General features: G+C 54.2%; 1 protein-coding gene across 1 annotated transcript; it reads right to left on the reverse strand.

Annotated features, from left to right (window-relative positions):
- Positions 1 to 335: 335 nt before the first annotated feature.
- On the reverse strand, positions 336 to 22721 carry MCM5 (minichromosome maintenance complex component 5). Its single transcript, XM_045552997.1, has 17 exons — positions 22581 to 22721; positions 22161 to 22335; positions 20380 to 20506; positions 20171 to 20299; positions 17097 to 17269; positions 15306 to 15461; positions 13598 to 13764; positions 11527 to 11698; positions 10471 to 10582; positions 9041 to 9184; positions 8625 to 8690; positions 8271 to 8447; positions 7292 to 7404; positions 4940 to 5068; positions 3450 to 3592; positions 1608 to 1735; positions 336 to 681 (listed from the first exon to the last, which is right to left on the reverse strand). The coding sequence occupies exons 2-17, from the start codon at positions 22325 to 22327 to the stop codon at positions 580 to 582; spliced, it is 2205 nt and encodes a 734-aa protein (XP_045408953.1). The 5' UTR covers positions 22328 to 22335; positions 22581 to 22721; the 3' UTR covers positions 336 to 579.
- Positions 22722 to 24686: the final 1965 nt, after the last annotated feature.

Here is a 24686-nt window from a genome sequence, read left to right on the forward strand (position 1 = left end):
CTTGGGGAGGCCAAGGCAGGAGGATCACTTGAGGACAGGAGTTCAGGACCAGCCTAGGTAACATAGCAAGACCCTATCTCAAAAAATAAAAAAATTAGCCAGGTGTAGTGGCTGGTGTCTGTAATCCCAGCTACTTGGGATGCTGAGGCAAGAAGATCCCTTGAGCCCAGGAGTTTGAGGCTGCAGTGAGCTGTGATCACTCCACACTCCAGCCTGGGTGACAGAGTGAGACTTTGTCCCAGAAAACAAACTGCAGAGCCTGTTCTTTCCCCACACTTGCCCCACTGTGAGGGCAGGACGGGGGATGACAGGCCGCCAGGTCAGAAGCCTGCAGATATCCAAACACACGGGGCTTTATTGTTTCTATACATTCCAAAAGCACATTTCCCAGAACTGCAGGGAGGCAGTGGCCCAGAGGCAGCGAGGCAGGAACAATGGCTGCTTCCTCCGTGGCAGAGAGGAGCAGCCTGGGAAGCCTGAGGACAGCAGTGCGGAGGCAGAGGTGACGGCAACACTCTCGATGGCAGATGGCAGCAGAGGGGCAGCAGCACAGGCGAGTCCACGGGGGGGCGCACGGGCTCACCTGAGGCGGTAGAGGACCTTGCGCTGCATGCGGTGCTGGATCTCGCCCCGCCGCAGCATGAGCTGCAGCACCTTGTGGATGGCGTGCTCCGGGTACTTCTGTGGGGGCGCACAGCTGGATCAGGGAGCCTGCCTCCCCGGGGGACCCACACAGCCCCTCGCTCAGGGGGAACTTTACACAGTCTCCCTTGACCGTAAGATGGCTCACACTCCCGAGCACCTACTGTGTACCAGGCACTAAGTCTTCACATACTTTAATTCATTCCATCCCCAACAACCCTGTGTGGCTGGTAGTAGGATTATCCTCATTTTACAGGGGAAGAAACTGAGGCACAGAGAGGCTAAGTCACTTGCTCAAGGTCACATGGCAATTAAGTGGTAGAGCTGGGACTTAGGTCCATCTGACTCTAGAGCTGAAGTTCTTGACACCCCTAAACCTCTAAGCCTCAGTCTGCTCACCTACAGAGCAGGCATGAGACCACCTACTCCATAAAACTGCTCCGGGAATCAAAATGAGAGAATGTGCAGGAAGCGGCACAGAGACCAGAAACCGGGACTGCCCTTGTGATGTTAAAGGTGACAGGTTCTTCACGGCATCCGGAAAGCCCCATGTCCTCTCTATGGCTCAACAGCACCCTGGCCAACAGCTGGAAGGCTAAGCCTCCTGGCTCTGCCCCTCCCACCCCGCAAAGGCCAGGCAATGCGGGAACAGATGGAAGGGCTGGGGAAACACGGACATGGTCACACCAGAACCAGCCACCTCCCTTCTCCCCTCCCCTTCATGGGACAGAAAAAATACCCCTGTCCCCGACTGATGCAGTCCCTGAAAGAGAAATAATGGCTGGAACAGGTGTGGGACAAAGGACAGCTGCCTCCTCCCTCACCTCCCCCCCACCCTGGCCTGTCTACTGAGCAAAAGGACACCGGTGCTGGAGGGGTGGGGACCAGGCCATGGGGACCAGCAGGAGGCCGTCTGCAGCCCGGGCAGGCTCACACCCCCTCCCCCTGCCCCGAGGAAGGCTCACCTGCTTGGTGAAGTCCTGGATGATGCTGTGCTCAGACACCTGGGAGCCGATGGCAAAGCGGCGCTTGAGCTGCTTCTCGATGCGGCTGAGCATCTCCTGGTCCTCCTGGCTGGTGAAGCCCTCCACCCCTGTGGGCAGGACAGGCAAGGTGGGCAGGAGTGAGGTGCTGGGGTCCCCAGTTTGCCCACAGTGGGAGTTCTTGGAGAGATGGAGGCCTCTAACCCAAGGCAGAGCAGCCTGAGCCAAGCCCAGAAGAACAAGTTAGAGAAGGGCATCAAGTGTGCTGGGGCAGCAGGGACCTGACTGAGGAGGAGACGGGACAAGGCAAACATGGGTCAACGCTCCGGGCAGGGCACACAGCGGGCGCAAGGCAGAGGCAGGAACACACCCGACTGACTCAAAGAGCAGTCCAGGGCGCCAGGGACACAGCCAGAGTGGTAACTAGGGGCCAGGCCCGGTGGGCCCCTGTGGGACACAGCACAGATTTTGCTGGAGAAGTAGATGGAGGGGACCACCAGTGACCCAGGAAGGAGAGCAGGCTGCCCTGGAGACCACATCTGCAAGGTGCCCGGGGAGCCCTCGGTAATCTTCCATCACTGCCGCAGAGAGGGTCTCCCCTGCTGACCACGCCCTGCCGAGGCCTTGGTGCGTCAGCTAAGGAGACACCAGGGACACGGTCGGGAAGCCACTGAGAGGGAAGGAGTCTGTGAGGCAAACTCCTACACAGCCTACGAGGCCCAACTCAGATAAGCACCGCCCCTAATCACCCTTGCCCTTTTTGTGTGTAGCATGGCAGAGAGCTCTCTGCTAGCAAATGTCTCACCTGACAGAAGTGCCTCCAAGGCAGAGACTGAGTCTTTACCAAGGCAGGAAGGGGACCCGCCTCAGCCCCAGTGGAACATGGCAAGCCTGCTTCCCCCTCAGGGTAAGTGACACGTAAGTGTTCTCCCTACCTGGGAGCCCTTCCCCCAGGGAGCCACGTTTCCCTTCACCCAGGTCTCTGCTCCAGGTCACCTACGCAGAGAGGCCATGCCCAATACCCCGATGAGAAACAGCACCCCCCCTTCTCTAACACTCCTGGCCCTGCCGTCACCTCCCCAACCACACTTGTCACCACCTGAACTCCATTTGTTTCCTGACTGCCTGTCTCTCCCGGACCAGAAGGAGAATGAGAGCCGGGGGGCGGTGCTGGGGACGGGGGTGCAGAGACTTTGCGATTTGATCTTACGCTCCCAGCAGCTAGGACAGTGCGAGGCCAACAGTAAGCACCAGTGAAGTATCTGCTGGGTGAAGGAAAGGATTTCTCCCGAGAGAGCCGGGCGCATCATCGGTGCTCGGGAACAGTCTGCTGAAGGCTGACCAGAGCAGGCAGTGCTGCGCATGGCGGGGAAAACGATGGCCTGGGGTAGGGACACTTGCACTCCAGCCAAGCGACTGGTGACCTCAGGCACCACAGAAAGGACTCTCTGAGTGTCAGCTTTCTCTGTCTCAGATGGGAAGGGCAACTACCCACCTGGCTTCCAGGGAGCGGCTGTAAGAAAAATGAGGGAAATGGCTCTGGAGGTGCTGAGAATGGTTACGAGCACAGCGGACAAGAGCGCCAACCGCTGTCCTCAGTGGTGAGGTTACCATTATTATTACTGACCTGGGTCAAGAGGACGTGTTCAAGGGATCCGGAGAGAAGCTGCTGCTTTTCACAGCAGAGGAAAACAGCCACGGTGAGAAATGGGGAGAGGGGCTCATAGCCAAAAGGAAGCTCGGAGCAGCTCAGCAAACATGGAGAAGCAACATACCGCGGGCCCTGCCACAGACCACACGTCTGGGCCCCACCCGTCTGCTCACCTGACAGGGTGCCAGACAAGGCGGCATCCAGTGTGGACACCTGGAAGAGCCTCAGAGCCTCCTCCACGTCCGCCTCTGTGGCAAAGGGCTGCAGCTTCATCTTGCTGAGGGACTCAGCGATGCGCACGATGGCCTCCAGCTGCCTGTAGGAGCAACAGGGTCTCAGGGCAGCCTTGGCCCTCTCTTCCCTCCTGGCCACCCCAACACCAGGGAGGTGCTTGCCCAGGGGAGTAAGACCATGGTGGAGAGTTCCAGCTGTCCCCATCACCCATCTCCCTGTTTGAATTCGTCATGGAACCCCAATGTTTACTCTAGCACATACCAATCTGCTAAAAGACAATTTCCCGCCCCTTTTGCACCCACGTGTATCTATTAATATGTGACCAAATTGCAGCCAATAAACCATAAGTCCAAGCATTGTGTGGGAATTTCAGAAAGTATCCCTAAAAGGAGAGCCCTTCTTTTCCTTCCTCTCCTGCTGCCTGGAACGTGGAGGTGATGGTTGAAGTTCTGCAACCATCCTGGACTCTGAGGGTTAGGGTGAACCTGAAGGAGCCCAGGTTCTGGGATGCTGACAGCTCTGAGGAATCCTCACACCGTCCCACACTACCTACCTCCAGACAGTTTTACATAAGAGAGAAACAAACTTCCAATTTCTTTAAGCTATTTATTTGGGTTTGCCATTACATACAGTCAAATCCCCTTCTAACTAATCAGTGCTGGCGGCAGGATTCAAATCAGCTAGCTGCCACTGCTTACCCACTTTACTGTTGCTATAAACTCACAAGACTGAGCAGAGTTAAGAGCTAAGAAAACTAAGGCCCAAAGAAAGAAAGTAGGGGCCGGGTGCAGTGGCTCACGCCTGTAATTCTAGCACTCTGGGAGGCCGAGGTGGGAGGATCGTTTGAGCTCAGGGGTTCAAGACCAGCCTGAGCAAGAGTGAGACCCCATCTCTACTAAAAATAGAAAGAAATTAGCTGGACAACTAAAAGTATGTAGAAAAAATTAGCCAGGCATGGTGGCGCATGCCTGTGGTCCCAGCTACTCGGGAGGCTGAGGTAGAAGGATTGCTTGAGCCCAGGAGTTTGAGGTTGCTGTGAGCTAGGCTGACGCCACGGCACTCTAGCCCAGGCAACAGAGTGAGACTCTGTCCCAAAAACAAAAAAAGCAATTTCCCCAGAATGGGCTAGAGGCTGGGACCCAAGTCTCTTGACTACCAGGCCTGGGTCCTTCCCTCCCCTCAGGCTTCCCCGCAATGGGAGAAGCCAGACCAAATTCACAAGAGAGGGTTCCAGGTTTTCCCAGCCTCAAATCAACCAAGAAATACAAGACGATCAACGAGACCACAGCTTCTGCTCCAAAAGGACTTCTCCTGCCCAGCCCTACCAGGGGCCTGGGCCAAGAGATTAGCAGTGACCACTGTCCACATTACACCCCGCTTTGTAAAGTGAGGCCCGTCTGCCCTGGTCCAGTCCTGCCCGCCTGCTTACCGCACAGTGATGGGGATGCTGGAGCGTCGGTCACTGTCCCTCTCGTGCTGACGGGCCCCACTCCGCATAATAATGTAGCGGTTCTTCAGCTTCTCCGCAGCCTCTGCGGACAGCCGGGGGCCACACTTCCTGCAGGACAGTGGGGGGGGGGCAGTTGGTGTGAGGCCAGGAAGGAATCTTGGGGCACCCATCCTGTCCCCCAGCACTCTGCTGGCTTGCAGACATGAGCCTTCCCACCACACCACAGCTGCCTGCTCCCGTGGGCTGAGGGCAACATGTGGACAAGATGCAGGTGAAACCTGGCTGGGGTGGTGGCCAGAGACCAACAAGGGGGAGGAAACCGGTAGCTGTCAGGAAGCAGGTGCAAGAAAGCCAGGTGGGTCTGCAGGGGTGAAACTGCTGCCTCCTCACTGTTGGTTTGTCATGCCACAGGGGGGTATTGCCCCATACATGCTGCCAACAGCAGCAGCATCACAGCGGCATGGAGGCCCACGGGGTGGTGGGCTTCACAGTGGTCTCAAACTCCTCCACCCCAACACATCTGGGGATGATGCCCACAAGAGGCTCCACAGTGACTGCAGTCCAGGGGCTGGGGAACACATCAGACTCCTGGGAGGGTGGGCACAGGGAGGTCTGATCAGCATCTCATCCCTTCCTATCCCCTCCCCATCCCTGGCCAAGTGACAACTACTGATTTAGGGACAGCCCTAAATCGCCCACCCTAATGAGACTGAGGCCTGGAGGGAGGGAGCTCCCCAAGGCTACCTGGGGACTTAGTGTAAAGGCGGACTACAATCCAGGGCTCCCTGACTCACACCTGTGGGCTAGACAGAGCTCAGAACCTGAAGAGACCCAGGGACTGCCCATTCACCCTGGGGGAGGTGTTGAATTAGCGACCCACTCGCCTACAGAGCTTCAGCCCCTCATCAGAGGGACAAAGAGTCCTCAACCTTTGGGTTTTAGCTCCTTCAGTAGACAGGCTGGGCGTGGTGGCTCACATCGATAATCCCAGCACTTTGGGAGGATCGTTTGAGGCCGGGAGTTAAAGACTAGCTTGAGCAACAAAGCAAGACTCCATCTCAAAAAAATAGAAAAATTAGCCAGGTGTGGCGGTGCACGACTATGATCCCACCTACTTGGGCAGCAGAGGTGGGAGGATTGCTTAAGCCTGGGAGTTTGAGGTTGCAGGGAGCTATGATGTAACCACTGTACTCTGGCCTGGGTGACAGAGCAGACTCTGTCTCAAAAACAAAACAAAGGTAATAGATGTTGTATGTCAAGAATCTGAGCGTGCGGCCAGGCGGGGTGGCTCATGCCTGTAATCCTAGCACTCTGGGAGGCTGAGGCGGGCAGATTGTTTGAGCTCAGGAGTTCAAGACCAGCCTGAGCAAGAGCGAGACCCCGTCTCTACTAAAAATAGAAAAGAAATTATATGGACAGCTAAAAACATACATATATATAGAAAAAATTAGCCGGGCATGGTGGTACATGCCCGTAGTCCCAGCTACTCGGGAGGCTGAGGCAGGAGGATTGCTCGAGCCCAGGAGTTTGAGGTTGCTGTGAGCTAGGCTGACGCCACGGCACTCACTCTAGCCCGGGCAACAGAGTGAGACTGTGTCTCAAAAAAAAAAAGAATCTGAGCGTGGTAGTTAAGAGCACAGCCTCTAGAGGCAGGCGCCTGGGTTCACTTCCTGGCTCCAATGCCTCCTACATGAGACTTTAGACAAGTTTCTTAACCTTCCTTTGTCTCAGCTTCACCATCTGTAAAATGGAGTAAGAGTACAACCAATCTTGTAGGGTTCTGGGGAGGGTTAAAGTTCACTCACATATAAAATACTCAAAATACCTGACGCAAAATAAGTACTACGTGTATGATTACTATTATTGAAAATCTGTGAGAATAATAATTAAAGTTGTAGCTGCCACTTACTGAGTATTTACTTGGGGCAAGGGTATGCCAAACACTTACTTATCTTGTGCAATCCTTACAAAAACCCTAGGAAACACCAACCTGGGGAAACCAACTTGCCCAAGGTCAGAGTGGGGGTGGGTATTACCCAGAGCCAGTGTCCATATCTCCACTGCACTGCCTCCCTGCATGTCAGACTCCAGGGGGTCTTCAAGACCATCTAATTTCTACCCCCTCGGTGTGGGGATGGGGAAACTGAAGCCAAGAGCCACAGTGACCTATGCAAGGTCAGACGGGAGCAGAGCAGACTGAGCAGAGCTAGAGGCAGGACAGCATCACGTGGGGCATCCTGTGCAGGCAGCAGCAGGACCAGGCACCTGGGCTCTCTCCCACCCGGGGAGGCGGGCAACCCCACCCCCACGGCGCCTGCGTCCAGGACTCACGCTCGGCAGTAGGCAATGAACTTCTTCAGCTTGGCCAGGTCGATCTCGCCCTCCACGGCCTGTGTCTGGGTCAGCGCGCTCACGTGCAGAGTGATGACATGCTTGGCCAGCATCTGGGGGGCAGATGGGACACCAGGTCAGCCCATATGTCCTCTCAAGCATGAATCTGAACCCAGAAGTGGAGCAGGCAGGGAGGGCTGAGGGGGCCCTGGTATCACAGAACCAGAAAAGGTGTCAGCTCTCAGGCACACTCATCCTGCTCGCTCAGCGCCAGCCCCTCCTCCTGAGAGGAGCGTATGGATCCTCCTTTAGAGAGAACTCAATGCTCTTGCTCCCCTGCCCCATCCATGTGGCTCCGGTGGGGGTTCGGCCTGCATACCCACCCTCTGGGGCATGTCTGCTTCAAGGATGGACATTTGATCCACCCAAACCAATGGGAGGCCACCGTGTGACTTCTGCTAACAACTATTGGAAAAAAAGAGGCCTCCTTTTCCTTGGGAGCTGTTACACTAACAGCTAGTAAGACTTTGCCACCACAAGGACAGCAGCTGCCCAAGAACAAAACTTCCACCAAGGAAGCAAAGCAGAGAGGCAGAGACAGAACTGTCTGAGAAGCCGGTTTGGCCTGGCCTTAAGCCTCTGGACTCTATTCTATAAGCCAGTAAGTTCTTTTCTTTCAGAAATGTACTAACTATAATTAGGGTTCTATTACTCATAACCCAATGTCAACTCCCCCATTTCATATGTAAAGGGCCCCAATTACACAGCACATCACTCACGGCAGAGGCAGAGCCAGGCCACAGGACCCGACCTCTGCTTCACTGCTCTGCAGTCTGCAGCAACCACCACCTCGGGTGCTCCCCTCTTGATGGCCAATCCGATTCGGGACTTCACTAGCCGACATGCCCGTTTGCCCACCCCCAGAACCATGAGCCTCCTGAAGCCAGGCCCCGGGGCCACCAGCCCTGCCCACACGCACCACATCCCTCTCCTCATTGTGCTCGTCCTTGACGATGAAGATCATGTCGAAGCGGGACAAGATGGTGGGCATGAAGTCAATGTTGTCCTCTCCCTTTGTCTCATCCCAGCGGCCAAACACTGAGTTGGCAGCAGCCAGGACAGAGCACCGGGAGTTCAGGGTGGTGGTGATCCCAGCCTGAGGGGACAGAGGAGCAGGGGAAGAGATGACAAAGAGCCCCAGGACGTGCCTGTCTCGTGCACACACGCATACAGGCCTGGGCAAACAGGACTCGACCCCCGCAAGCAGAGCAGCCTGAGGACGGCTGGGCCAGGTGGCTGTGGCAGGGTGAGCTCTCCAGGGTGGGCCGCTCACCTTTGCGATGGAGATGGTCTGCTGCTCCATGGCTTCGTGGATTGCCACGCGGTCATCTTCTCGCATCTAAGTAGGGAGAGAAACATCTATCAGACCCACCAGGCAAGGAGGCGGGGAACAGCAGCGGCAGGAAAACCAGCAGTAGCTACCACTCCTGAGTTCTGACTCCATGCCAGGAAATGGGTCACTTCTAATCATGGTGACAACTGTGTGGGCTTGGCTTTCCTCTCCCCACTCTCCAGATATGGAAACTGAGGCTTGGAGAAGTTAAGCAACTTCCCACAGTTATCACAGAGTGACAGGCCCAGGGACTGAACACATCTCCCAAGCCTAAGGTGGTTTCTGCTAGCTAGGCACAAGAGGTCACACACCCTAGCCCCACATCTTCCAGCCACCACCAGCCCTGTCACACTCACCTTGTCAAACTCATCAATACAGACGACCCCACCATCAGCCAGGACCATGGCTCCGCCCTCCATGATGAAGTTCCGGGACGAGGGGTCCCTCATCACTGAGGCTGTCAGGCCGGCTGCACTGCTGCCTTTCCCAGACGTGTACACCTGGCAGGTGGGGGGAGGTGTCAGGGCCCAACGACAGTCCCAAGCTCTGATCCCAGTAAGTCAAGGGGACCCAGAGGGCTATGATTTGCCCAAGGTCACACATCCAAGCTGGTGCAGAGCACAGAACACAACTCAGAACTCCTCCCTCTGGAAGGAGAGGCCGCCCGGGCCTCAGTGTGCCTACATGCTCTCCCCAGGAGGCCGTCACATCCACTCCTCACCCGAGCCTCGCCAAGTCCTGAGAGGCAGCGCTGAGGGGCCAGCTCAGAGATGGGCAAACTGAGGCCCAGAGGAGAGGAAATGGCCTCAGGGCTGGGATGCGGACTCCCCACCTCGAGGCCCTTGTCATCTTTGTATAGACCTGTGTGTCACTGAGCCCCTGAAATGGGGCAAGTGCCAACTGAGATGTCCTCAAGTGCAAAATGCACAAGGATTTCCAAGACTCGGTGCTAACAAAAACGTACAGTATCTCATTAATAATCTATATTAAACTGTATGTTGATAGTATTTTAGATATAGTGAATATATTATGAGAATCAATTTCACCTGTTTCTTTTTTATGTGGCCACTGGGAAATTTAAAACGACACAAATGGCTCTCACTTGCCGTTCACGTGACATTTCTGGAGAGCGCCGGTGTGGGAAACTTGGCACGTTTCCTATCTGCCCAGAGACCACCATCTCCCCTGGACTGCCCCACCCCACTGACCACGGCAGTCAGGCACGTTCCTGCGCTGACCCACCCAGACCCACTCAGCAACGCAGCAGAGGACCCAGCTCACGGACAACTGGGTTCCAACCCTGCTCCCGAGCTCACCAGCAGAGGGACCTCAGGCAGGCACTTAGACATCCTGCTCCTGAGTTTCCTCATCCATACAGTGGGGGTAACGGTGCCTGCCACACAGTGGAGGTGAGGCGTAAATGAGTAAATATGTGCAAAGCACTTGCAGCAGTGCCTGCCCTTGATTTTAGCTGTTATTGTTATCAGTGTCTTTATTTAACAAATGGGTGAACTACACACAGGGAGATTAGGTGACTTGATCAAAGTCCACGGCCAATTGCTGGCCAGGCTGAGACCCTAACCTCATCCTAACTCTGAGTCCAGTGTTCCTGCCCCACCCCAAACCTACACACACACCTGCTGGTTCCCTTCCTCCCTTCGCCTCCTCTGCCATGCCAACCTCAGCCAAGAATGCCACAGGTGTCCTGAGGACCCAGGGGCCCTGCCCTGCAGCCCTCCTCCCTGCTGGGACAGCCAAGGTGGAGACACTGTCCCGGGCCACTCACCCCAATGGGAGAACACTTTTCCACAAACTTCAAAAGCTGGGACTTCGCCGTCCCAGGGTCCCCCAGCATCAGGAGGTTGATGTCTCCTCGGCGAGTAAGTCCGTCAGGGAGTCTGGGGGAGGATGGGTAAGTGGACAACATGAGAATCCACCTGAGGACTGCGACTCAGGCTGGTCCCCAGAATGGTGGGCTGGCAGTCACATCCCCCACAACCTACCATGAGCCACAGAGCAGGAGCGAAAGTAGGGGCTGTGGCCTGACGACCCAAGTTCATACCCAGCTCGCAGCTCCCTAGCCGTGGTAGCCTTGCCTAATAGAGGACAGAGCTTGCTCCCAGGAAATGGCACTTATGGCTGTGCTCGGGCCCACCCAGCAAGAGCTGACACATGTTCCTCCCAGCTGGAAAGAAATGGATGGGAAACTGCCTGTGGGCTGTGCACAGTGCAATGAAACGAGTGCCACGAGGGCAGGCTCCTGGCTGGGGAGCAAATTCTTTCACTTTTTTGTGCCTCGAATTCCTCATCTATAAAATGAGCACAACAGCCGCTTTCTCACAGGGTTATCGTGAGGACTGAATGGGCTTCAGACACATAAAGACTCAAAAGAATGCCTGGCATATAGTAAAAACACAGTAAATGGTAGCTGTCAGTAATATTATCACTATTATCCTATTATTTATAGCTTCAAGAGGATATATAGTATCATTCAAGTGCCAGGTTTTTCACCTGTTTCATTCGTGTGGAAACTTGGGTTCAGAAAGGGAGTATCTCTCACCCAAGGTCACATGGTAAATAAGTAGCAGGTCAGAGACTTAATCCCTGGTGCCCAGACAACTCCAGCCCCAACACTCTCCATTGCACTTGCCAGGCCCCCGGCGAGACAGGTGCACAGATCAGCCTTGGCAAGCCTGGGAGTTGGCAGAGGTGCCTGGGGTGGGAGGCAGGCCGAAGGCCTAGGAAACATGATGAAGGCACCCAGTCCTGATCATCTGGCTGCTGTCCTACTGTGGGCCCCGTTCCCAGCTCCCCCCCGGCCCAAAGAACCCAGACCCCCCACCTCTTTCGGGAGCCCCCAAAGAGCAAGCAGGCGATGGCTTTCTTCATGTCTGTGCCCCCAAAGATGGAGGGGGCAATGCTCTTGGAGATGACCTCGTAGACGTTGGGGAGGGAAGCCAGGCGACGGAACTCCTCCTCCTCCTGTGGGCTCACGGCCCCGGCAAAACTGCGGCCTAAATGGGGAGGGCAGGGCGGGTTCGTGAGTTCGTGTGAGGGGTTGCCTCCTACAGCCCACTGCCCGGCCTGGCCCCAGCTCAGGGACCTCTGGAGACAGCACAGCCTCAGTCCAAGTAAAAACAGACACCCCAGCTCTCCCCTGCAGCCCCCAGCCCCCAAGCTTAAGTAGACTTGGTGTGTTCCATGGTCCAGGGAGTAAGAAAAGGAGGGTGGCTGAGGAATTAGAGGGCCAGCCCACACAGGCCCTTGGGGACCACTCGAAAATCTCCCCTTTTGCCAAGATGGGTGGAGAGCCATCTCAGACAAGGAGTGACATGGTGTCTTTGGTCATGACAGCATCACTCACTCTGGCTGCTACAGAATAGAGAAGGTAGGGGGACAATGGAGACAGGGAGATCAGTGAGGAGGACGAACAGCAATGCAGGGGAGAGACAGTGGGGCTCAGACCAGGGTGGGGACGATGAGAAGTGGTCAGGCCCTGGACATATCGTGAAGGTGGAGCCGGCCAGACCTGCCGGCTGATTAGATGTGGAGGATGAGAGAAAGAGGAGGAGCCTGTTTGAGAGGGTGGGGAAAGAAAGGGCAGCTTCGACCATGTTAAGTCTCAGTGGACATGTCAAGTGGACAGTTGCATAGATAATGAAAGTCTGGAACATGGGGAGAAGCCCAAGCTGGAAACGGTAATATGCAAACTGCCAGCCTATAGGTGGGTTGTGGCTTTTTGTTTTGTTTTGTTTTGTTTTGAGATAGAGTCTTGCTCTGTCGCCTAGACTGGAGTGCAGTGGCAACATCACACTTCACTGCAGCCTCCAACTCCTGGGCTCAAGTGATTCTCCTGCCTCAGCCTCCCAAGTATAATAGCTGGGACTATTGGTGTGTGCCACCACACCCGGCTAATTTTTTCTATTTTTTTTAAGTAGAGACTGGAGGCAGGGGGAGTCTCACTCTTGCTCAGGCGGGTCTCAAACTCCTGAGCTCAAGCGATCCTTCTGCCTCGGCCTCCCAGAGTGCTAGGATTACAGGTGTGAGCCACCGTGCCCAGCTGTATGGGTGGTGTTTAAAGCTATAACTATCTAGGTAGTTTGTGTAAACAGTGGACCCTGCACTGAGCCCTGGGGGACACACCCCTACAAATCAATTCACTGCAGCAAGAGGGCTGGAACAAACCTGAAAACCCTCAAAGTGGTTCCCACTACCCTTGGTGTAAGCACGAGCTCCCCATCTCAGCACGCGAGGCCCTTTATGTGGCCCCAGCCACTCACCTGCAGACTCCCACAGGGCCTGCCAGGCACTCAGCACCCTGGCCAGGCTGGGGTCTTCGCCAGGTCCCACCATCCCCTCCCGGCTGGAAGATCACCCACGCCCGCCACCCTTCAAGCCCCAGCTCAGGCAGCCCTCTTCAGGGAGCCTTCCCAAGGCCCAGCCCCCACCTTCTGCTTCTCTGACCTTCAGCACCTCCTTGGAATTACACAACCCTGCATCTGACACCACCTCACCCATGCTGTCCCCCGCGCTTTCAGGTTGCCTTATTTCTCCAACTAGCCCCTAGGTGCCTGCCTGCCTGGAACCCTGCACTTCACTTCTCTTATATCTTCTGTCACAGCAATGCAGAGACATGGCACTCAATAATTCCCCTTGATGTGACCCGAGTCCTTCCGCCTTGATCCTACCTTTGGGCAAATACCCTCAGCCCAGGGCCACACAGCTAGAACCTAAAGGTGGAAGTTCTTGGACAATAAATTTTTGCTTAATATAAAAATGAACATTCTAATGCTATGAGCAACGCAAGGATGTCCTTCCTGGGCTACCTCATGAGTTAATGAGCTGCCTGTCAGCAGAGGTGTGCAAGCACAGCCTTTTGGTAAGGCCAAGCCAAGACCCCAAAGCCAACTCACCAGAACCATCCGTGTCCACCTGGATGCCCAGGACACGGATATAGGAGCTCCGGATGCCCACGCCTACCCTGTCACGGCCCCTGCTGGAGGTCAGGCCAAACTTCTTGATAGAGTAGATGCCCATGATGGTGACCCTATTCCCAGGAACAACCTTGTCACACAGGTACCTGAGGGCAGGGAGGAAGTAGAAAGGTTAGGTTCATATCAGGGCAGCCAGTCCCTGATCCCACCCACCCCATGACACTCTCGGCCCTGAGCGTTTTCACCAAAGGCACCTCTGAACTGGCCCCACCCAACAGTACCCAGAGAGCAGGTCCCTCTCCCCCGTCACTAGCCACCCCATGCCTGGTGGCTCAGCTGCTCGGAGGATGGTGTTGACAATGGTGGCAGCCAAACGGGAAGGCAAGTGGTGGCCTGACCCTCTCGCTGAACTCAAGAGCCCATGTGTTATGCTGGCTGAGGGGGAGGCTCGGTGCCAGCCCACCTGAGCCCTCCAGAGGCCCTGTCGTGGGGCACACTTCAGCGACGTCAGGGGAGGACATCCTCCTCCTGCCCTCTAGCCTCCTTGCAGGGCCACTCCCTATTTTTGACTCTTCATGGCTCCATGAGCTCGCCCAAGTCATTTTGCCTCTGGGTTTTTATTTCCTCCTTTAAAAATAAGCTGTGGAAACACGGAAGTCTCTAAGTCACTCAGCCAGTGCAGCATGGAGGGGACACTTAGTAGCTGTGTGACCTCAAAGTCACTGCACCTCTTTGAGCCTGGGGGGCTGATAAAGTGATCTGAGCTGCCTCGATGGTTGCGGAATCAAGTGAGGCAGCAGACGCAGAAGTGCTTCATACACCATCAAGGGTCATATCCATAAAGCACCATCACTGTCACTATTAACATTCTATGGGCCTCCAGCTCCTCTCCTCATACCCAGTTCTTAAGCTTTCAGGATCACATACAGCTTGGGAAATACCACATGCTGAATACTGCTGAACACTTGAGATGCATCTTTGAGCAGTCCTGTGAGCGATTAAGGACTGTCCATATCTCTATTTTACTGGTAAGGAAACTGAGGCTCAGCAAGCTCACGTAACTTGCGCAAGAGAGCAAGAGTCTGACCCCTACATGCTCTGCGGTCACTAATGAGCTAATAAAAGCTATGGATCTGCTCCTCAGAAAAACTCACACACACAGAACATCTACACAACTTCACGGTGTGCAAGCCCAGGTTAAGAACCCTAGTCAAAAATCGCCAAACCTCCCACCCAGGTTAATGTGAGGGGCCCAGCACTCTCCCCGCTTCCAATCGCTCAGCAGAATCTTCACGGAAAGCCTGGGGAGGAGTGTGGGGTATCAGGCTGGGAAGAGGCTTTCCCGGCTGCTGCTTATCTCGCTGTGCTGCCCTAGGCCTCTCAGTCCTGAGAGGGCTGGAGAGATGCTCCTAGGAAAAACACAGGCTTTGGAAATCAACCGACAGACTCAAAGCCTGGCTCCTCCACTCACATAGTCATTTAACCCCTGCAAGTTACATTTCCTTGTCTACAAAATGGGGGCTGATGTGCCCCTGCAGAGTGTGGGAAGACGAGAGAGATGAGAGGAACCTACGGAAGTACCAGGCACAGAGCAAGCGCTCAGCGGCCAGCCACCTTCTCCACCCCAGCCACCACGCTCCAGATGATCTGTGCCCAGCACCCACCTCCCGGCCCCTGCCCGCCTCACCTGTCGCAGTAGAGCTGCATGTGTCTGGGCATCTCACCGTGTGGCACTGCATCAGGCAGCTCCTGCAGCTTCAGGGTCTGGAAGTCCACACACTTGCACTTGTCGGGCATGATGAAATAGGGGTCCAGAGGGCACTTGGGGCGCCCGGCCTGATCCCTGGATGGGAGAGAGGAAAGGGTCACCAAAGCTACCCTAGGAACCCAAAGGCCCAGGAGTCAGCCACGAGATACAGACAGCAGCAATTCAAGGGGTCTCCAAGACAAGCTGGGAAAGGCCCTAGGAGGGCAGCTCTGTGGTGGACCGAGCACTGGATTAGGAGTCAAGAGAAAAGCTTGAGGCCCGGCTCCTTCATTGACTTGCTGAGAGGTGGCAAGGTCACACTCACGGTCCTACTGCAGGGTCTCAGTGTCCCCACAGGTGAAGAGAGGCTAGATCATCAACTCCCTTATTAAACCCCTGCTCAAATCCCAGATCTTTTCCTGTGAGATTCTAGGCACCTTTAGACCATTCTGAGGATCTTGGCCTCTACGTACTCCTCCTGTGTAATAGTCATCAGCAAACATCACAGCAATATATACAAGCAGGTGTCATAGCAAAGCACCTATTATGTGCCAGCCACTATTGCAGGTGCAGGGGACACAGCAGTGAACAAAAGGTCCCTGCTCTTGTGGAGCTCAAGTTCTCATCAGGGGAGACTGAAAAAACACACAAGCAAACAACCACATGCTATAGCAACAGGTATGTGCTGACAAGAAAAGTAAAAGTAGGCAGGTGAGAGAGAGAGAGAGGGAGAGAGCGAGCAGGTACGTGTGCGCCAAACTAAGATGCAGGGTCTGAGGAGGTGCCCCTGGTGAGGGGACACATGAGGGGGAAGTGAAGTGAGGACACAGGCTAAGGCAGCCTGGAGAAAGATGCCCCAGGCAGAGGAAACAGCAAGGTCAACGGCCCTGAGACCAGGCTGTGCTCAGTGCATTCCAGAAGCAGGCAGTGTGGCAGCTCCTGGGAGGGGAGGCAAGGCCAGAGGGAGCCAGGAGCAGACTGTGGAGGGCTGTGCAGGACTGGACTTAGTGAGACGGATACAACCAATTCACTCGCAGTGTCAAGGGTCACCTGGCTGTTGGGTGGAGAGCAGACTAAGGGAGACGCCAGTGAACAAGAGGGACTGGGGAGGTGCTACACTGCTCCAGTGAGAGATGACAACAGCATAGAACAAGGCAGCCGAGCACGGGGGTCAGGAAGCTGAGGAAGCACCAGCAGGGGAGCCAGGGAAGAGCAGCCAGTGAGAGGGTCCCTTTGGATTAGGGTTGGCAAATGTTTTCTACAGAGAGCTAGACAGTATGCGTTCTAGGTTCTGCGAGCAAATGCACACACTCTGCCATCCTGGCGTGAATACAGTCACAGGCAACATGTAAACGAGTGAACTGGCTGTGCTCCTGGGCTGTACGGCTGGCAGGCAGGGTATGCCCAGCGAGCCACAGTTTGCTATCGAAGATTCCAGGTAGACTCATTCCCCTGGACTACTTTTCCCGCCCAACGCTGGGCTCCCAACACAGTTTGTCTGGGCATCCTGGCAGGGACAGAACTCACCAGTGCAGAGAGACACCATGCCCCATTTATGGTGTCCAGGAGCCCCAGGGCATCAGATCTGTACCAATCCCAAGGCTCCCCCCAAGCCCAACCCACCACAGGGGGCCTCTGACAAGCAGCTGCAGGTGGTGCTTGCTACTCCCCCTCATCCTTCCTGACCCCCACTCAGGTCACCTCCCCAGTCCCTCTCGGCCGCACACTCACGTGTTGCACTTCCTGGGCAGGGGGTAGCCCTCCAGGCCGGGGCGCATGGCGATGTTGGTGAGGGTGTTGCGGCAGCTGCGGCACTGGATGGAGATGCGGGTGGCCTTGGCACGGACCGCAGAGGCCGCAATGATGATGCCGGGGATCTTCACCAGGTGTGACATCATGTCCGACTGTAACAGAGTCATAGGGAGGCTTGTTGGTTAAAAGGAGCCAGGGCACATGTGAAATGTGTGGGGCAGTGTCCCAGGCAGGGGCTGGGGGAGGGCACAGAACTGCGGGGAAGCCACAGCTCTTCTGTTCAGCTCCACGCTGCAGCCAGAGCACCCGCCCAACACCAGGCCACCTGGACCCAGGGATGCAGGAGCCACAGGCATAGCCCCTGCTTTTAAGGACCTCACAGCACAGTGGGGGAGCACAGAAGGGAGCACATTCTCCCACAGGACAGTCAGCCCTGCTCTTCAACAAGTCAATAATACATGAGAAAGAACTTCTATCCAGAGCATAAGGGAGCCTGCCTGTGGCTTAAGAGACTTAAATAACAACCCAATATGACGTCTGGTCCTGCCGAAACACACGAGCTGTTAGGGCGCTGGGTGTGGTCAGTGCCTGAATCTAGGTGGCACATCCGATGCTACTAAGGGATCTCTGTTCATTTTGTTAAGGTGTTGACGGTATCGAGAGTATGTAAGAAAAAATTTTTAAATGTATATTGAAGCATTTAGTGATAAAGTGCTATATCTGTAATTTACTTTAAAATTCTTTAGCAAAAAAATAAAAGGAGAAAATAGTAAACAAGGAAAAATGTTAATCGTTAAATCTAGGTGAAAATATATATGGGATTCTTACACTAGTCTCTATGCTTTTCTCTACGTGTATGAAATTTTTCATAATAAAAAGCAAAAAAAAACCCAGAAATATTCCTTTTATCACCTTTCCTTGCCATTCCCTGTAGGGTTTCTGGGGCAGGCGGGTGGGCTACAGGTCCATGCTGGTGACCCCCACAGAAGCCCACAGGAGAAGGAGACATACAGGAAGGAAGCCAGAGCCACATGGACCTGGGATGACCCGGGGTCCTAGAACCCTTAGAACGACCCACAGAGCAGGTGTTTTGGAAAATACCTACAAGGTCAGGTATCCTAGCACTTTAGGGCTGCAGAGCTGGAAAACACTGAGGTTGTCTTACCCGCCCAAGCCATCCTAACAGGCGACCCTCTGGAGAGCCCTACTCCTCACCAAAGGCACACCATCCCCTGTGTTTCCCCATGAGTCTGGGAGGGGAAGCTAGTGCCTGGGAGGGAGAGCAAAGCCTGCCTGCTGCCCACAAAACAACTCCAATGTCACTTCGACAGACAGGCAGAACCTCGTGAAGCTGTTTGGTTCCACATGTGTTCACAGAGCCCCTCGTGACGCTGATACACTTCACAGCCTGGCGTGCCCACTGCCCTGTTTCTGAAACAGACCTGCCACTGTGCTAACCAAGCAAGGCTCGTTAGGGACCCCAACAGAGCTGCAGAGGTTCCAGGAAAGAACAGAGCACAGCCTTCTGGGTGCAGTGCACAACGGAGAAGGTGAATTTAGGGGAATGGGCCACATTTAGGCATCACTGAAGAATTCACCAAGCATACTTCACTGGATTCTCACAAACCTGAGACACAACAATCAACACCGTCACCATCACTTCCTCCTTGCTGCTCTCCTGGCTTCCCCACTTGTTTTATAAACCTTCCACACAGCAGCCAGACAGACCAGACAGACCTTTTTAAAATGGAAACAGACCATTCTCCTACTTATACCTCCACTGGCTTCCTACTGTGCTTCAAACAAAATCCAAGTTCCTTCCCATGACTAGAAAGTCCCTGGAGGCCAGGCGTGGTGGCTCACGCCTGTAATCCTAACACTCTGGGAGGCCGAGGCAGGTGGATCGTTTGAGCCCAGGAGTTTGAGGTTGCTGTGGGCTATGCTGACGCCACGGCACTCTAGGCCCGGGCAACAAAGCAAGACTCTGTCTCAAAAAAAAAAAGAAAAAAAGAAAGTCCCTGGCGATCTGGCCTCTCTACCTCCTTCCTCCTCCCCAACGCTTGTGCTCACTGGGCCCCCACCACACTGGCTTCTTTCCACTGCCAGGAACATGCCCACTCCCCACCACAGGGCCTTTGCACCTGCTGCTCCTTGAACCTGGAAATCTCACTCAGGCTGCCACATGCTGGCTATCATCACTCAGATCCAGCTCCAGCATCTCATCCTCAGAAGCCTTCTCCGACCACCATCAGCCTCCCTTGGCCAGTCACGTTGCCCCATTTTCTTTCCTTTTCTTCGTGCCTCTGACCCCAGTACCCTGAAGTCATCCAAATGTTCCTTGTCTGTTCCTCCCACCGTAAGCTCCAAGAGAACAAGGTTTTACCTGTTTTCTTCACCATATTGAGTATCTAGCTCAGCAGCAAGCACATAGCAGCCACTCAGTATTTGTTGAACAAATAACTAAACGGATGACAGATGCTCACCAACCTCTCCTGCCTCCTCGTTCCTCTTTAGCCATGGTGATGGTCTTTCAACATAGCCTTGAATGCACCATGCCCTCCTCACCTCTTAGGCTTTGCTGTGCCCCAACCCATCCCACCCCCTGGAATGCTCTCTCCTGTTTGCATGCTGCCCCATCTCCACTGAGATGTCACCTCTTCAAAGACGCCTTCTCCATCTTGTCTAGAGGGGGCCCCACACTTTCCAGTCACCCTTTTGATTGCTGTCATTGCATTTACAACCACCTAAAATTATCGCGGGTGATGTCTACTGGTTTACTAAGTTTCCCTACTGAACAAAAACTCTGCAAGGATAGGAGCTCAACATGTAGCTTGCCGTTGTTTCTCTAGGACACAACTCAATGGCTTGCCCACGAGAGAGGCTCAGTAAACATTTGTGCAGTGAGTTAACTTTACAGAGCAGGAGACAGGCTCAGAAAAGTCAAGTGCCTTCCTCAGGGTCACAGAACTGGCACCCAGCCCTGCCTGTATCCAAAGCCCTCTGCACCATGCAACAGCCACCGCCACCCTCCAACTGGCCTGTCAGTGACCCACCTTCAGGCTACGAACACTGGAAGGGCTGGCGTCCGACTTGAGCATGACCTGGATGTCCTGGAGCATCTCCTCGCCGGCGGGCCGGGGCCGGGTCACCTCGTCAGCTACCTCCTTGGCAGCTTCCTCTAGCTGGGGAGAAGGAAGGGCACAGGCTGTTAGTGACTGGGGCAGAACATCCCTGGGGGACTCAAGGATGGGGTCCCACTCACTAGCTGCAGGTGCTCAGCTGGCTGCTTGTACAAGTAGTCGGCCAGGTCCTCATCAAAGCTGGCCAGATCCTCCATCTCCACCTCAATCCAGTACTCCCCCAGGTTGTAATGCCGCTTGAGTTCATCCCTAGAGTGGGCAGGTGGGGGAGGGGAAGGGTGCAAAGAAGAGGAAATTTAACACTGGCTGGGGTGCACTTGCACCCCTCAGTCTGCCCACACCATAGCCTCCCGGCCCCATCATTCCCCTTCCCAAACACACAGCTAATTCCGGGTCCTTCTATTATTTAACCCTGTAGAGGCTACACACCTCAACAGAGGCATCCTCCAAAGACAGTTCTGTGGAAGTGGTCCACAAGATAGTTGAAGGATGTTTCAACACACAGGTCAGTGTGCACAAAACGGCAAATCAAGTCTTTCATTACAGGACTCCTCAGAGCCTTTAATTCACTCTTGCACACACCTCAAACTTGGAAGCTCCAAGGCAGCAGAGACCACGTCTGTCTTATCAACCTCCAGTCAGATCCTTTGTACAGAGCATCCCCTGGGACTACTGTCCCAAGAACACATTTGGGGACCACTAACCTACGCAGTCTGCTCCTAGCTGCACAGTATCACAGGCCCTGTCCCCTTCTACCTTATGTCCAGGAACCAATAAAATGGCCAGTCTGGCCCTGAAGGCCCCTTGCTATAGGACACCCCACACTTCTACAAAACAACTGCTCCTACCCAGAATGCTTTCCACACCTGAAACTCTTTCCTCAGCTCAAGAGTCACCTCAAACTTCAGCCCCTCTGGAAACCTTTCCTAATTCCTTTACATTCACCCTTTGAGGCAATTATCACCTTGGAATTTATTTGTGGTCTCCATGACTCACTCCCCTGACTTATGAGCTTCCTGAAGAAGTATGTGTCTTTTCATCTTTGTATCTCAGTGTTTGGCACATAGGTGGCAACCACTGCATGAATAAATGGGAGGCAGCAATGACATTACCCATTTTACTGACAAAAAACTCGAGGCCCGGAGAGATAACTTGTAAGTCACTCAGATAATAACTGGTCAGGCCCAATCCTGAGCCTGTAAACTCATATTCTCTGTATTTTTTTTTTAAAGATGGGGGGGTCTCACTATGTTGCCCATGCTGGTCTCAAAACTCCTGGCCTCAAGAGATCCACCCACCTTGGCCTCCCAAAGTGCTGGGATTACAGGTGTGAGCCACCATGCCCAGCCATTCTCTGCATTTTAAGGTCTGAGGGATACAGGCTGGCCTATGAGGATTCCACACAATGTCACAGGAACCTTATCCAGCTTAAATGCTACAGCCTAGCAACCAGAACAGTGCCTAGGTGCAGCAGGTGCTCAATCAATAAAGGTGCAAGACTGGAATGAATAAACAAATGAGTGAAGTAAATCATAACTACCACTTCCACTTTTTATACCCATAGGGACCTGGAGTGTGCAAGGCAAGAGACATGACCTGGAAGGACATTAAGAAGCAGATGAACAAGGACATGGCCCAAGGGGCACTAGCTGGGTTGTAGGTGACTCGCTCAAAAGTTAACTTCAGGTGAAAACTATACAAAACCTTACGCCACGGGGGTGAGGGGGCCAGGGGTGAGTCCTGTGACCCCCGACAAGCTCTTTCCCCTGCCTGCGCCAATCTGTGCCGACTGTCTACGGCTCTAAAAGGCTGAGTGCAGGCGTGCGGCAGAACTTCATCTGGGCCCCCCACTCCAGCTCCACAAGCAGCAGTTTCACAAGCGCATCTCTCCTCCCGGCCACACCTGTATTTGAAGGTGAAGCCAGTGCGGTCGGTGCCCACTCGGTACTGCCGCAGGAACTCCTTAAAGCGCTTCTGCAGCTGCGATTTGCGGGCCTGCCCCTCAACGGCCCCGGTGTCTCCACCAAAGCTGTCGCTGTAGAAAATGCCAGGGTCGTCAAAGCCCGACATCACTGCACCTGGCGTGGGAACAAAGAGCTGGAACAGGCTGGGGACGGTGCCCGGACTGCCCTCCCCTCAGACGCCTGGGTCCCCGGCCCCGAGTCAGGGGTGCGGCTGACCCGGATGCCCTCCCGGACCCTCACTCCAGCTCCCCAGGAGAAACCCAGCCCCACCCCTCCCGCGCCCCGAAACGCTGACACTCGCTGAGCACCCCGAGAGGCTGTTTCCGCCGGCTCCCACTCCCCAGTCCCACTGGCCTCACCTGTCCTTTCCCCCACTCCACGAACCAGGGGAGACAAGAACCTCCACGCTCCGCCGCCGAGTTTCGCGGGAAAAACTAGAGACGGAGTTCCGGCGCTACAGCTGCTGCGCCCCTATTGGTTCACCGGGGCCCTCCGGCCAGCGATTGGGCCGGTCTGAGTGTACGAGCCCCGCCTCCTGGGCCGGCTGCCGAATCAGATTGGCTGCAAGGCGCATGGCGTCACGCCTCACCTCTTTCCGGGCTCCATTTTGTGTGCGGAACAATTTGGCGCGAAACTTCTAACCCAGAAGGAAGGGCGGCGCTTGGCTGGGTGGGCACAAAGATGGCGGAGGGGCGGGGCCGAGCGACGAGCATGCGCGTGTTGCGGGTGCCCTTGTGTAATTTTTTTTTTTTTTTTAAGGTTTTGGTTTGTTTTGTTTTGTTTAGACAGAGTCTCACTCTAATGCCCTGGGTAGCGTGCTGTGGCGTCACCCTGGCTCTCAGCAACCTCAAACTCTTGGGCTCAAGCGATCCTCCTGCCTCAGCCTCCTGAGTAGCTGGGACTACAGGCATGCGCCACCATGCCCGGCTAATTTTTCTATATATATATTTAGCTGTCCATATAATTTCTTTTTATTTTTAGTAGAGACGGGGTCTCGCTCTTGCTCAGGCTGGTCTTGAACTCCTGACCTCGAGTGATCCACCCGCCTCGGCCTCCCAGAGTGCTAGGATTACACCGCGCCCGGCCTTAATTGTGGATTTTTAATTCTTTGGCAGTGCTTAAAATGTGTGAAAATTCAAAACCAGATTTCCAACCTAGCTTGAAAAATTGGAAGATTTGGCAAAAGCGGACTGGAATCCTCAAGCAGCAACATGGGAGGCTCCATGTCCCCTCCCCACCTCCCTGCCTACCCCCCAACAGGAACAACTGGAAAGAACCTTCTATTCTCTTTGCCACATGCACACAAACATAGATTTACAGGGAGAGTTTAAATTATGTGTATTTTTAGGCCTGGCACAGTGGCCCATGCCTGTAATCTCAGCACTTTAGGAGGCAGAGGCAGGAGGATAGCTTGGGGCCCGCAGTTTGAGACCAGCCTAGGCAACATAGTGAAACTCCATCTCTACAAAAAAAAAAATTTTGTTTTAGTTAGCAGGGTGTGCTGCCAAGCACCTGTAGTCCCAGCTACTCCAGAAGCAGAGGTGGGAAGATTGCTTGAGCCCAGGAGTTTGAGGCTGCAGTGAGCTATAATCAGGCCACCATACTCCAGCCTGGGCAGCAGAAACCCTGTCTCTTAAAAAAAAAATAAAACTGTGTATTTTTACAGAATATAAAAATAAAACCAAATTAATCTGAAACTTATTTTTCTCATTAATTCTTCATGGACATCCCTCTAAGTCAACAGACAATAGACTTTGGCTGGGCACATGGGCTCATGGCTGTAATCCTAGTACTCTGGGAGGCCAAGGCAGGAGGATCACCTGGGGTCAGGAGCTTGAGACCAGCCTGAGCTAGAGACCCTGTCGCTACTAAAAATAGAAAAAATTAGCCGGGTGTCATGGTGTGTGCCAGTAGTCCCAGCTACTCGGGAGGCTGAGGCAGGAGGATCAGTTGAACCCAGGAGGGGTTGTTGTGAGGTTGCTGTGAGCTAGGCTGACACCACGGCACTCTAGCCCATGCAAGAGCGTGAGACCCTGTCTCAAAAAAAAGAGAAGGAGACATAGAGCTAGCTCAATCTATTTTAACAGCTACTTAATCTTCCATATATAGTGACAAAGACTCTCCCCTTGACAAAATTCTAGCTGGGTTCCTCTGTGCCCTCTTTTCCACTAGGCCTCAACCTTTATCTATAAAGATGTGAACCAACACTAACCGTTTCTAATAGCTCCAGGCCACCCTTAAGGTGGCTGCCTAAGAAAATTCAAGCCTGCCAATAAATTTTTACTGTTTGTTCCAGCTGGCACCTGAGGATGTGACCTCTATCTCCTAGTCTCTGTGGGATACCCGGATAATTTTTTAACTTTTTTGTAGAGATGGGGTCTTGAGGCCAGGTGTGGTGGCTCACGCCTGTAATCCTAGCACTCTGGGAGGTCGAGGTGGGAGGATCGTTTGAGCTCAGGGGTTCA

Source organism: Lemur catta, chromosome 6, assembly GCF_020740605.2.
Source record: "Lemur catta isolate mLemCat1 chromosome 6, mLemCat1.pri, whole genome shotgun sequence".
Classification (NCBI taxonomy): Eukaryota; Metazoa; Chordata; class Mammalia; order Primates; family Lemuridae; genus Lemur; species Lemur catta.

Excerpts from the sequence above, each read along its gene's own strand:
- MCM5 (XM_045552997.1), bottom strand. The coding sequence starts at position 22,327 with ATGTCGGGCTTTGACGACCCTGGCATTTTCTACAGCGACAGCTTTGGT. Across the intron at positions 13,765-15,305 it reads ATGCAGCTCTACTGCGACAG|GTACCTGTGTGACAAGGTTG; the intron begins GTGAGGCGGGCA and ends CCCTGCCCTCAG. Across the intron at positions 1,736-3,449 it reads CTTGTCTGGCACCCTGTCAG|GGGTGGAGGGCTTCACCAGC; the intron begins GTGAGCAGACGG and ends TCCTGCCCACAG.